The sequence below is a fragment of the Peromyscus californicus genome, unplaced genomic scaffold (assembly GCF_007827085.1).
Source record: "Peromyscus californicus insignis strain IS unplaced genomic scaffold, ASM782708v3 Scaffold_23__1_contigs__length_62951481, whole genome shotgun sequence".
Lineage (NCBI taxonomy): Eukaryota > Metazoa > Chordata > Mammalia > Rodentia > Cricetidae > Peromyscus > Peromyscus californicus.
This window is the reverse complement of record NW_026294534.1, coordinates 6727127-6740673: the sequence shown is the minus strand read 5'-3', so window position 1 is coordinate 6740673 and position 13547 is coordinate 6727127. Positions and strand designations below refer to the sequence as shown.

General features: G+C 48.5%; 1 protein-coding gene across 3 annotated transcripts in view; it reads right to left on the bottom strand.

Moving 5' to 3' along the window:
* Arhgef7 (Rho guanine nucleotide exchange factor 7) overlaps window positions 1-13547 on the bottom strand; it is a 109404-nt gene that overhangs the window by 28297 nt on the left and 67560 nt on the right. For all 3 annotated transcript variants that reach the window (XM_052751652.1, XM_052751653.1, XM_052751654.1), the window contains 4 exons: window positions 13400-13488; window positions 5520-5614; window positions 5209-5304; window positions 2912-3034 (listed from right to left, as the gene is read on the bottom strand). In XM_052751652.1, the coding sequence (XP_052607612.1) occupies window positions 2912-3034; window positions 5209-5304; window positions 5520-5614; window positions 13400-13488 (403 nt within the window). The remainder of the gene's footprint in view (window positions 1-2911; window positions 3035-5208; window positions 5305-5519; window positions 5615-13399; window positions 13489-13547) is intronic.

Genomic DNA, 13547 nt, shown 5'->3' with positions numbered 1-13547 from the left:
CTAAGAACAAAGTCAATTTAAACAAGCCACAGTAACTGCATGGGATCTGCATTCAGCATTCTGCTGCTGCCAGGAAAGATATCCACAGCAAAGAAAGGAAACAGAACGGCACAAAACCTCCTAGGCAGTTTCATTCATCCTGGAGCTTCGCGTTAGCATAGTAATTAAAGGAAACGATTCATTACAGCTCCTTTGACAGAACGATGTAACAAACTGGTGGAAAATGTGTTCTGACAGAACAACTTCTAAAACCCATTTAGGACATGTGGCCCCAGGACCGTGTGTCTACTATCAGCACAACAAAGGAAAGGTACCCATGGGTGGAAACCGACCGAGCTGAAGATGGCATTCACATCAGGAGATCCACACACAGGGCTAGGGCTAGGCTACAACGCTTGCTGAGGACCAAGTCCCACACCTAAGAATGCAGAACAAACCTAAACCCAGGGTATGCATGTTCTGGGCAAGCCTTCCCACCAGTGAACTACGCCCCAGCTCACAAAAGCAAAGCTTTCAGACTTGAGTAACGACCTTACTTAGACACTCGAAGACTAGGCTCAGGCATCAAAACAATCGAGAGGCCAGTGTGGCAGCGGGAGGGCCACCAGAGCTACGAGAAAGCAGAAGCTAGCCCAGCAACTCAGCAGACAGCCGTGCTGAAAGAAGCGATCGGACGGGACAGCGTATGGCTCAAAGCACTGACTTACGCCTCAGGAGCGTGCTGGGGTCTGTGGCAGCCTGCGGGGGAGCCCTCACAGCTCAAGAACCTCAGAAGAGCACACAAACACCACATCCTGCTCTGTCTGCTGGCTCAGGATTCTCCTCCTTACGGCTCAGGACTCACACCCAGTTGGTTGTTCCAGGCTGTTCAGAGCAGACCCGAAGGTCCCCACTCCACATTCAGCATGCCACGTTGAACAGGCAGCAGGGACACTCCCCAGGCAACACCCCGTCTGTGTCCTTCCCCTGTTATTTTGAGATGTCATGCTTGCCTTACAGACAGGACCCGAAGAGTCACCGGGGTAATAGCAGAGTGAGGTGAGCAGACTGCCCCCCCCCCCCCCCCACACACACACACACCTCCTCACTCCACTGCTTTGACCACCTCCCTCCCACAAGTCAGTCAGTCAGACTCTGCCCAGGGCTGTCCACCGCCATTTCTGTTCTCACACCCCACCCTGACTCTCTCCAGAACGTGTCAGGGAGTGGGACAATAACATCTCACTTGCTCCCTACCTCCTGTTTCACTACATCAAGAATTCCTACAGAGTATTTAGAGACACAAACTTAAAACCTGGGCTTTGTTGTTGTGAAATTTCATAACTTCTAAGCTCAAGGAGTCAATGTAACCTGTAACTGAACATAAGCTTTATGCTAAAGAGAACAAGAGGCTGACCCAGCCCCATCCCAGAGCAGAAGGAGGAGAACACAGGGGGCCAATGTGCAGGCTTCTGCTTTCCCTCTGACTGTGCAGCACTCCAGCCCTTCCCTTCCACTCAGAACTGCAGGTGTTAAACAGACAGGAGTCAGCTACACTGTGTTCCTTGCACACCTGAGCACACCAAGGAGCAGAAAAGGTCCGGGTCACTCACTTTTCTTACACAGGTCAGACAACAAAATTGAGCCCTTACTGCATGTGCTCCGCCATGAGTGGACCATGCATGGTCCACTAACGCTCATCTCACCCTAGGAACAAGGGCTCCGCCACTCTGGCCTCTGCTGCATCTCTAGGGAGGCAGGTGAGGCCAGTTCACCCAAGGTATTTACTTGTTGTGCTTCTTAATTTTAAATCAAAATGTCCCATTAAGAAATAAAAAGCACATGTAACTGGATGCTGATGAATACTTTTCCATTAGTATCCTTGAATATACAGAACTCTATTTATGAAAGAAACCACCAATAACAATAAAGTTGCTGTGATAACAGAATAGAAATGCTGTGCCTCTTTTAGCATCAGAAGACGATCCTGAGCTCACTAGACATTTGCTCTGTCACCTGGCATGATACCAGCACTCACCACAACAAGACTACCCCAAAACACCTCCAACACCCAGCAATCTCTCCTCCCAACTCAAAGGAGACGGCTGGTACCACAGAAAGCAAGTGAGATCCTGCACATCAATTTTCTATCAGACTGAACAGCTCAAGCAAGAGGTCTGCAGCTGAGTGACTTGCCTACAAAAGTCCTCACCTGAAACAGCTGCTCCTCTCACAACTGCCCCAACCCAACCCAGTCTCCAGCTCTCCCACTGCCCCGAGAAAGCTGATTTCTGAAGCCTCAACATGGCTTGCAGCAACTTCCTAAGCACTTACCAGCTCCCCTCCAGGATCTCCTCCAAAGAAAAGGTCTCAGACTAAAGGAGACTTCAGAAGGACCCTCTTGTTTTCCTGTTGGTTGCTTGGCTGGGGGAGGGGTGTACATACATATGTCTACAGGTGTGCACATCTGCAGGCACACACGAGCAGGCCAGGAAGGACGCTGGGTGTCCTGCTCTCTTACTCTCCACCATAATCCTGCGACACTACCTGTCTCCTTTAACCTAAAGCCAGTCTAGCAGCCAGCAAACTCTACCAATCCTCCTGTCTCTGCCACCCACAGCAATGGGGTTCCAGGAGCTACACATGTGGCCCTGTTCAACATTTGTAACATGGGTGCTGGAGCCCACATCCAAGCCCTCATGAAAAGGTCCATAGACACAGAGGGAGTGGCATTATTGGAGGTATATTCTTGTTGGGGTAGGAGTGGTCTTGTTGGAAGAAGTGTGCACGTGTGCGTGCGTGCGTGTGCGTGTGTGTGTGTGTGTGTTGAGGGGGGTGTTGGGCTCATTTAGTATGAACATCGTTGTATTCAGTATCTAGAGGTTCAGAGCTGCCCACCTCCCTTCTGGCCCAGATGTCTCAGTCAACAAACCTATGTTCTGTGAGGACGCTCACAGCAGATGGGTGGTTGGCACAGTAAGTGAGGTACAGGGTCCTCATCTGCGGCATCAGGCTCAGGAAACAACCACCAACTCTCTGTTGGGCCTCAGGAGACCTGTGGTGTGATACAGAGAGAGATACCATCAGACAGGAAGAAACTGGCAAGCGGCAGATGCACCAGGCTCTTCTCCTCTGCCCAGTCCCACTCTTACAGACTGAGGGGCTAACCTCCCAGTGTCCAGAAGGCCAGGTCTGACATGCCACATGACTGACCAACCTTGCCAAATCTATGTTCTCTGTGTGGTGAGAAAAATGTATGTTCTGAAGCTTCAAAGACTGTACACAAAGAAGTTTCCAAACACGGCTGCCTAACTGCAAGTTTCTGACCCATGTAGTAATGCAGGTGGCACAAGAATAAGTCCTAAAGACACCTCCACTGCAGGCCACAGGGCTAGAGAATAAGTCCTAAAGACACCTCCACTGCAGGCCACAGGGCTAGAGATGAGTCACTTCCACCCACCTCTAGGCAACGGTAATGGGTCAAGAACAAAAGGAACAGCCGGCTGGAACCCACTGTGGGGATGGAGAGTGGAGTGCTTTGCCTGTCTCCCCAGAATGTAGGCCTAGGACAGGACATCAGCCACAAACAGGGAGCCTGAGAGGACACCCCCAGTAGTCCACATCCACCAGATTCTTAGCACACTGATAGGAAAGAGGACTTCCTGCTCCCGGGGGACTATGACCCAGAGGAAATAGGACCAAAGCTAATTAATACCAGAACTCCTCAACAAAGCTAAATCAGTGAGTCGTGACCCACAGTCAGTGCTGCCAAAGCATTTTTTTGTGTGCTGGTCTCAAGTGTAAGCAGCTGTGCTGGCCAGCTTCATGTCAACTTAACCCAAGCTGGAAACATGTGAGAGAAGAGAACTCCTCCGTGGCCGCCGCATCAGCTCCTCCTCCAGGTTCCTGCTCAGTTTGAGTTCCTGCCCTGGCTTCCCTCGGCGGACCGTGATTCAGGACATGTAAGGCAAATAAACTCTTTCTTCCCCAACATGCTTCTGGGCAACGTTTCATCACAGCGATGGAAACCCTAACTAAGACAGCAGGCAAAGAGGACAAAGACTTCTGCCAAAGCAAAGAAACAAAACAAGAGATAAAAAGCTAACAAGACGACAGGCCTAATAGGAGGCAGAATGAACCATGTTCAGCAAGCAGAAGCACAGAAACGTCTGACCTGGGGTCTAATTGCTCTTGAGGAAAGCTGTGTCCACAGCTACCGCATCTAAGAAGACAGACAAGGGACAACCCCCATCCATCGACGTTTGTAGACGGGGCTGGGTACATGCCGGCCATGGGCAGAGCACGCATTCGGCACACTTAAGGCTCTGACCCCAAGCCCCTGCAGTGCAGATCAACAAAAAACAACACAAAGCAATGACAGGAAAAATGAAGAAGCTAGCAAGAGAAGGAAGTTCTAAAACCCCCAGAACAGAAAGCAGTTTAAACGACCGAGGTATACTGCCCGGCACCAGCTCAAAGTTCCAAAATGGAAGAGACAAGTGCAGGCAAATCAAAGAAACTACCATAAAACTGGGCAGAATGCCGGAGCAAGACGCCAGTGTCCACACAGAAAGCGGCTCCCATGTTTCAGGGGTAAGCACTAACCCAGACAGACAGCACAGCATCTCAAGTCAGATCCTAGCAAGAGCCACCGGGAGCTGAAACCAGCTTCCCAGAGGACTGAGCAGTTCCGAGCTCTCTCAGCAACAGGACAGCAGGCACAACTCCATCCCCTGCAGCCCAAACCCGTGCTGACTCCCCGTGCAGAGAACACACGCCTTTAGAAACAGAATCAAACAAACCAAGAGAAAACAACAGGCTCCCAAAGGAGGCATGTGGCCCTAGGACGGAGGCTGGGGCTGCACCAGTGACGGTGTCCTCTCTGCTCCACCTTCCCTCATGAACCAAACCCCAGGCCCTATAAGAGCAACAAGTGCTCTCAGCTGCTGAGCCGTTTCTCCAGCCCCAGGTTTTATTTTTTGGTGTGGATATCTTGACTATCTTTCCTGTAAACAGCAGGAGGGGACAGTGTATTTGTGACCACCCTTCTGCTCTCAGACCACCCGTGGCTCTATCTGGATGGTGGAAAGCAGCAGGCACATTTTTAATCTTACTTTCGTTAGATAGCTTCTATCTTCAGAAATATTAATTCTAAAATTATGTTAAGCTTGATGATTTCGATAGCAACTAAACCCATATAAACTCATAAGCTTTTGGCAGTTCACTTACTTGGTACATTCTTCTAAGGACTGTACGAGCACTTGCTGGAAGGAAGAGATTTCCTCTAGATTTCCCATTAAATAGGAAGTGTTTGCTGAACTCAACCTAAGGCCAAGAAAAACAAAGGCAGAAGTCTGTCAGTGGTCTAACTTGCATCCTGATTTCCTACCATGAAGCCTTACTGGGGGCTGTAACCTAATGAACACAATGTTGTGCCCAAGGCAAGCTGGCACTCTGACCTCCACCCTCTCTCCTCTGCAAACACAAGCACAGATTGAGAAGACTAGCTGGCACTCAAGAGCACTCTCTAGCCAACTTACTTCTCGCTGGTCTGCAGTGGCCGCAGATAGGTTGAAAGCATAGACTGCAGCTCCTTAGAATATTCATGCTCTGTTTCTAGGATATTCTGTAGCACCTGCAATAAATAATAAACCACCATCATTCATACTGCAAGAGTTACTTGCCATAATTTATAAATTTTAGCAAGTTCATCACCATTGTTCAAGTCACATTTTGTTGCCTGCATATAATACTAATGCATTTACTCCTTTGTGGTTATTAAGTACTAATCCTATGTACTGAATTATTAAGGCCAGAGGTCTGACTTCATCGTACTGACAAGAGGTATGCCTAGGCAGAGTGAGAGTACATTCCATCCCTGGACAAGGAAGGCAAGGTCTACTCAAATGACAAAGGACAGACTGTCGATGGGCTGATGTGTTTCTAAAATGCTGTGACAGGACTCGGGCTGTGGGGACGACCAGGAGATAAGTGTGCTGGTGACAGACCAGCTCTGTATTCCAACTTGGGTGTGCGGTTACACAGGTCAACACACTTGTCGAAGCTCACTGAACTAGATAAAACCTGTTCTTTCGTGTATGCAGCTGAGCATCCCTAAGCAAAGCAGCCCAAATCCAAAGTGATCAGGAATCTTAAGCTTTCTGAGTTCTATTCGGAGACTCCGAGTTTTAGGCTTTGGACCATTTCAGAGTTTGGGTTTAAGAATGTTCAACCAGTAAAGTCTATGTAAATATTCCCAAACCCCCAAACTCCAAAATTCCGGTTCCAAGCACTTAGGCAATGGACACAACCTGTGTGTAAAACAATCTTAAATACATGGACTTTACTAATGGTTCTCAACCTGTAGGTTGTGACCCACTGGGGTCAAACTACCCTTTCATGGGGGTTGCATATCAGAAATCCTATATCAGATATTTATATTACGAGTCATAACAGTAGCAAAATTACAGTTAGGAAGTAGCAACGAAAATAATTTTATGGTTCAGGGTCACCTTAACATGAGGAACTGTAAAGGGTCACAGTGTTAGGAAGGTTGAGAACCACTGCTTTAGACTGAGTCTAAATAAACTTGTGGGAAATAGGGACTTTCGTTAGACAATGGGGTGTCTTAGATCACCCTACACACAACATATATTGAAGATGAAAGGCCTATCAAAGTAAAGAATCTTTAAATAGACATTTCCTAAAGATAGCAGAGTAATTATAAACTAAAGATAAAATAAAATCTTTCCAAATAGCTATACTAAATAACAAATTTAGTTATACTAAATAACAAATTTAGTTATACTAAATAACAAATTTAGCAAAAACTAGTGAACTCCTAAAACTTCCAGACGAACACAAAATACCAAACAGACAAACTTAAACAAATGCTTCCCAGCGGCAGCCACCAACACCACAGCCACGTGACCAAGCAAGATAGGTGTGGACTTCCCAAGGCCAGGGCCAGAAGTACCAACACTAACACACACCTGTCACCTGTCCTTGCACCTAGCAGCTACTCAGGGTTGTAATCCCTGCAAAGACAAGTCCTTTATCTAAGCCTCATGTGCAGACCTGTCACTCAGCCACTCAGGAGGCCAAGGCCGGATAATCACAAATTCAAGATCTGCTTGGCCTATGGGGCAAGTTCAAGGACAGCATGAGCAACATGCACAGACTGTTTCCACATAAGAAAGGAGGAGGGAATGGCCTGAGAACATAGTCCCTGGCAGCTCAAGTCCCTGGGGTCAAGACCTAGGACACCTCCCTGCCCCCATACATACACATAAAGTTTCCTTTGCAGAGCAGTTAGCTTCTTCCATATTGGGCACCTGGTAAACTGCAGAACCAAACAGTAACAGTGGGCCCTTTTGTCACCAGCCGCATAGGGCAGCTCCAGGTCCAAAGGGAGAAATCAGAGCTCCACAGGGCCCCCATGAGAGAGGGAAGTCCTTCCCAGCCCTTTCTATCCCACCCTTTAGACAGCCGGGGCTGTTTTAAGTAGGTCACACAGTGTGGGCTTTCTGAGCACTTCCTGAATGCTATGTCCTACCTGCCTCACAAAGCCCACACCCGCCTACTAACTCATCACACAGACTGAAAGAGGAGGGAGGCCCAGACAGCAGCACTTTTGGGTTTCTGACCATGATTTCTGATCATCTAAACACAAGTTAAAACACTTCAGCCTTCACATGCACCATCTGACTGCTCTTCAGTTCAGCACCGGCTCTGTGAGCTCAAAGGAGCCCCAAGTAGATGGAGTGTCATGAGCAGCTCACACACTCAACCCCAAGAAGAAACACCACAGGCTCTGTCTCCGCTGATGCCCAACTCTGGCTTCATCATGAACGGACTTATTCATGGGGACAGCTGGGAGACAGCCAGGAAGGGGAGGGGCCATGCAGGGAGTTCATTCCTTTGTGGGGAAATCTGGATGCTGCACCCACAGTGACAATGTCCTCCTAACACACTCAGTGAACCCAAGTGTCAAAGGCCTGGTGACAGAGCACACTGTGACTCCAGAGACTGCCCCAGAGACAGGCATTTAAACCAGACACCGTCCTCAAAAAGCAGCAGCAGAAGAGGGCGGTCACCACCACCCTTGGGTCCAAGGAGAAAAGGATGGTTCCGGGGTAAGAGGCGGAGCTCTAAGGTAACGCTGCAGCACAGCGAGAAGAGACAGCACCTCGGAAACCTAGCACACTCCTACGGTGATGGGCGAAGAAGGAAAAGTGCGCTCAGCGTGTCCGTCATGGTGCAGAGACCTAGGACACACCAGCCTTCCTCAGCCACAGCCCTGAGAACAGACAGACACATGCCAAGGCTTCCCAAAACAATGCCACAAAGCGCCCCACAGAAGCCACGTTCACTAAACTGCTCCACTCCATCTACTGACTAGTACACATACTGCTTTCAGACCATTCTGCAATGCTCTCCAGAAAACCAAGTAAGATCCATCGGTGTCTGCAGAAGCACATACCCAGCACACACTTACACCTGTTTACACTAGGACCACCAACCCCTCCTGGCCTGAGTCTGCCAGTCATCAGCCTCACCTCTCCTCCTCTTTGTGCCTCAAGCACACGGTGGCTGCTGCAGGACCCCATGGATCTCACCCCAGCTGCCACAGCTCCATCACACCATGACTGGGAACCCAGAATATAGCAGTGTTCAGGGAGAGGCAGACTTTGTGACCCACAGTGCTAAAGAAGGCCAAAGGGAAAAATCCAGGCAGCATGGCTGGCTCTGAGTCACAAGACATAGAACTGTCCAGTCAGACAACAGTGCCACACAGGGGGGCGGGCACCCTCCGCAGCCACACAGATGTTCCTAAGACTTTCTGCCTTGAAACAAACCAATTCAAGAAGGACTAACTCCCATACTGTGCATCACACTCACGCTCAGCCTCTCTGATTTGAGCTGTCCTGTGTATTCCTTAAAAATAACTAATCTACAGGGCTAGAGGTGGTACTCAATGGCTGAGTGCCTGCCCAGCATGTGTGGGGGCCTGGGCTCCACCCTAAGCACTGCAAAGGTCAAACGTCTATAAAAGACTTACATATAAGAACCATAAAATAGTACATCTTTTTTTTCAGATTCCTCCAAAGCTCACCATAAACTAAACCCTAATATCTGCAATACAATCCTAGTTTATGCACACAGGAAAAGTGACCTGGCATAACTCCTCAAGTCTTCCACTCGGCCAACCACGCCTACCAGATACCACCATGAAGTTTAGTCTTTTTGTTTGTATGGGTACGCATGTGTGTATGTGTGTATGAGACAGATGTGCATGTATGCATTGGTGTGCACAGGTGTGCATGTGTATACAGGTGTGCATGTGTGTCCATGTGGACTCAGGAAGTCAACACTTGGAAGTCTTCCTCAACTCCTCCCCATTTTAGGATTTTGAGATGGGGAACCTGGAACTTGCTAATTCACTTAGTGAGCTCTAGGGATCGGATCGCCTGTCTCCACTTCACGGGCACTCGCCTGGCTTCTATGTGGATGCTGGGGATTCAAACCCAGTCCTCACGCTTCCACGCAGGCACTTGGACTGAGACATGTCCCACTCTAGTCCAGTCTATCTACATTTCCAGAATGTGAACTGTGAAGTTGGACTCCAATCATAGCGCAGCATCTGTCAAGCAGCCCGAGTGTTCTGTGAGCACAAGAGTGGCGGTGAAGAAGTGTAACTCTCCCACTGGTCCCACAACTCTGCAGGTCACAAGGACACAGCAGGACCCACCCGTTATCACTGACTCAACAGTGTGATGGCTAATCTCAACTGTCATCTTGACCGAATCTGGAGTCACTTTGGAGATAAGCTTCTGGGCATGCCTATGGGAATTATCTTGGTTGGGTTAAGAAGGGGGAAGACCTGCCCACTGTGGGTGGCACCATCCCTTGAGCTAGGATACTGGGCTGTGAGTGAGGACACACGACTAGCTGCTTCTACCTCCTGCCTTCTGACTTCCCGCCACAGTGGACTGTGACCCGACAATGAGCGCCAAAAGAAGCCCTTCTGAAGTTGCTCTGTGGGTCTTTTACCACAGGAACAGGAAAAGAAACTAAAGACAGTGTCTTGGTTTACACTTGCCTTTAATAACCTCTTGACATCTAGAACCTACTGAACTGGCAGACAAGTGTGCTTATTATCTACCTTTTAAAACAAATAGTTTTACTATAGAATATTCCTAACTCGATATATTCTTACTAGGTTTGAGAGAGACATTTCTTCTAAACGTTAAAGATTTACCAGATAAGGGGCTGGAGAGATGGCTCAGAGGTTAAGAGCACTGGCTGCTCTTCCAGATGACCTGGGTTCAATTCCCAGCACCTACATGGCAGATCATAATTGTCTGTAGTTCTAGTTCCAGGGGATCCAACACCGTCACACAGACATACATGCAGGCAAAACACCATGCACACAAAATAAAAATAAATTATTGAGGAATATTCCTTTACATGGTGTGAATATATGTGGCTATGATTGAATTAATAAACCAGCTGACTGGCCAATAGTGGAACAGGATAAGGTTAGGCAGGAGAGCCAAATTGAGAATGCTGGGAGGAAGAAGGGTGGAGTTAGGGGTCTCGAACAGGCATAGAAAGAAGCAAGATGGGCATGTTGTACTGTGAAAAGGTACGAAGCCACATGGCAAAGCACAGAAAATACAGGTTAACTGAAAATGTAAGAGTTAGCTAGTAACAAGCCTGAGCTATTGGCCGAGCATTTATAATTAATATTAAGATTCTGAGTGGTTATTCAAGAGCGGCTGCCAGCACAGGAAAACTCCGCCTACAAATTATTTTTAAAAAGGAAAATAACGTTTTAAAAAATTTACCAGACAAAAGTGGGCGCAAACAATTCACGTCAAAACAGCAGTCTGTAGGGACTCACACACCCACACCCCTCTGCACTGTGCAGACTCACTAGGTATGTAGACCCAGGCACACCTGAAACCCAGCCATCCACTTCCACCTTTTATAAAAAGGAATCTTCCTGAGTTATGACAATTCTGACTTAGGAAGCAAGAAATGCTACCTACCCACCTAACACTGTCCCCAGCCTACCAGGACTGCCACGCAGAGCCTCTCTCTGAGGGACCTTCTAGGTCAGGAGGTCTTCAGAATCCCCAGGGGTTAGGTAACTCACCACTCACTCACCAGGCACTCAGTTCCTCACTGTCCTGAGCTCCAGCTGTCACCTCACACTACAGCCTGTGTCATCTTGGCCCACATAAAACAAGCAGTTCCATAAGAACAAAAGGGAGGAAATCCGTTGAGGAGCTGGCCGGTGCCCCACTTCCACAGAAACTGTGGATAGGACACAGGAAGTGGGGCCCTCCCAGGAGAGCCAGGGACTCATACTGGAGGTCTCCCCAAGCTCACTTGTCAGACTCTCAAGGTCACAGGATGAGAATGCCCTTCATTGGCTTATGTTTGAATGCTTAGTCCCCAGTGGGTGGAACTGTTTGGGAAGGATTAAGGGGTGTGGCCTTGTTGGAGGAGGTATCACTAGGGGTTGGGTTCTGAGGTTTCAAAAGCCTATGCCATCCTCAGTCTGTCTCTCTCCTCTCTCACCCCCCACCCCCCTGCTCTGGGATCAGATATAAGCTCTGAGCTTTTGCTCTAGTACCACACCTGCCTGGCTGCCTGCCACCATGCTCCCTACCATGAAAATCAGTCTCTAGCCCTCTGCAACTGTGAGCCCCAGTAAATGTTTTCTTTCATAAATCATTTTGGTCATAGTGTCTCTTCACAGAAATAGAAAACTATCTAAGACATGGGATATAAAAGAAATCTTGATCAAAGTAAAAGACCAAAGATTGGATGAAGCAAATCCTGGGCTCACAGTGCCTGCCACTCTCTCTTCTTTGGCCCAACACCAAAGAGGCTGCAGGGAGCAGAGGACAAGCCCAGTGCCACACAGGAGCAGAGGAGAAAGCACAGGGGTGTCTAGCAGCTTCCCAAGATGCATGTCTGCTGTGGACACGTGTAGATTATAACTTGTGACTGTTACCTATCACTCACAGTTTGTGTAAGCATGTCAAGGAAAAAGCTACCCTGCATTCCTGTGATACTAAGCATGAGCAGAGTTACTTTCTTTAACAACACAATGTGCTGAGAAGAAGGGAAAGCCTGTTAAGTGAGCAGCCCTTCAGGGATGAATGAAGACATACACAAGACTGTTAGTGCCTCAGAGTAGGGCATCCAAGTCCTTACTGGACCCTGGTGGGAAAGATGTCTGCCATCATGCTGTGAGTGGAAGCAGCAGCTTCACCGTCAGGATCCATCCAGTTCAGACAGTCATTCCTGTCACAGGTATGTCTCTTATACCTTCATAATCAGGTCACTGGACTAACATCTCATGGGCATCCTCTAAAGCAACCAGGAGACCTGCTTGCAAACAGAATGGCACGGTGGCCTCAGCCATGCATTTTGTTTCCAAAATTTCTAAGTGTGCTTCCCAGTGCCCTTGAAACCTCTATGGCACTTTACCAGCACCCAAAGGCTAATCGCAAATTCTCTTCACATTACAAGGCCAATGCTAGCAATACCAACCTCATATTGCAGGTCAAGTCACTACTCAGGCAGCCAGCAGCTCATCTCAAAACCACTCCATGGCTAAGCAGCAAGGACAGTTAGAGCTGGGACATGTACCCCTTCCCTGCACCACACCATCAGAATCTCAGCAAGGCTGCCGACATCGGGGACCCAGTGGAGAGCTGAATGCACACCAAGGAGGCCAACCTCAGGTGCAGGCCACAAAGTGCCTCCTCCACAGGGGCACTCCAACAGCACTATCACAAGTCAGAGTCCACCACGCAGCTGAAGCCGGGCAGAGAGAACGGGGGAGTCAAGGGTGCCACACTGTAACACCTGTCTTACTGTTTGGAGTCTAGGCCAGCAGTTCTCAACCTGTGGGTCACAACCCCTTTACGAGCTGAACAGCCCTTTCACAGGGGTCACCTAAGACCATCGGAAAACACAGATACTTACATTACGAGTCTAACAGTAGCAAAATGACAGTCATGAAGTAGCAACAAAAATAATTTTATGGTTGGTGTCACCACAACAACATGAGGAACTGTATTGAAGGGTCACAGCATTAAGAAGTCCAAGAACCACTGACCAAGGCCCTGCCTCTAACTCTCAAGAAAGAAAGAGCAATAGACAAAATAAACCAGAACCTATAAAGCTAGAGGACCTCTAATGCACTCCAACCAGTCCTACTGGCACCTGAAGCATGGAAGGATTCTAAGTCATACATTCACAGTCACAGCACCTTCACAGTGACAAGGAGTGGGCAGTCCCCACACACCAGATCTCCCTCTAGGACACCAGTAGAGCATCCACGACGGCTGCCTTCAGAGTCTGCAGACCCTTGAGGGGCTGTCCTGCGGTTACTCACCACATTGTAATAGCTCTTGTTGATGGCAGTCGTATCGAACCCTTTGGGGGGGCTCTTCAAGGTTCCTGATTTGGGTGACACGGGCTTCTCTGGAATAAAAAAAAAAACAGAAGGAAGCTTTATTGCTGAAAGCCATGTGACAGAAGGC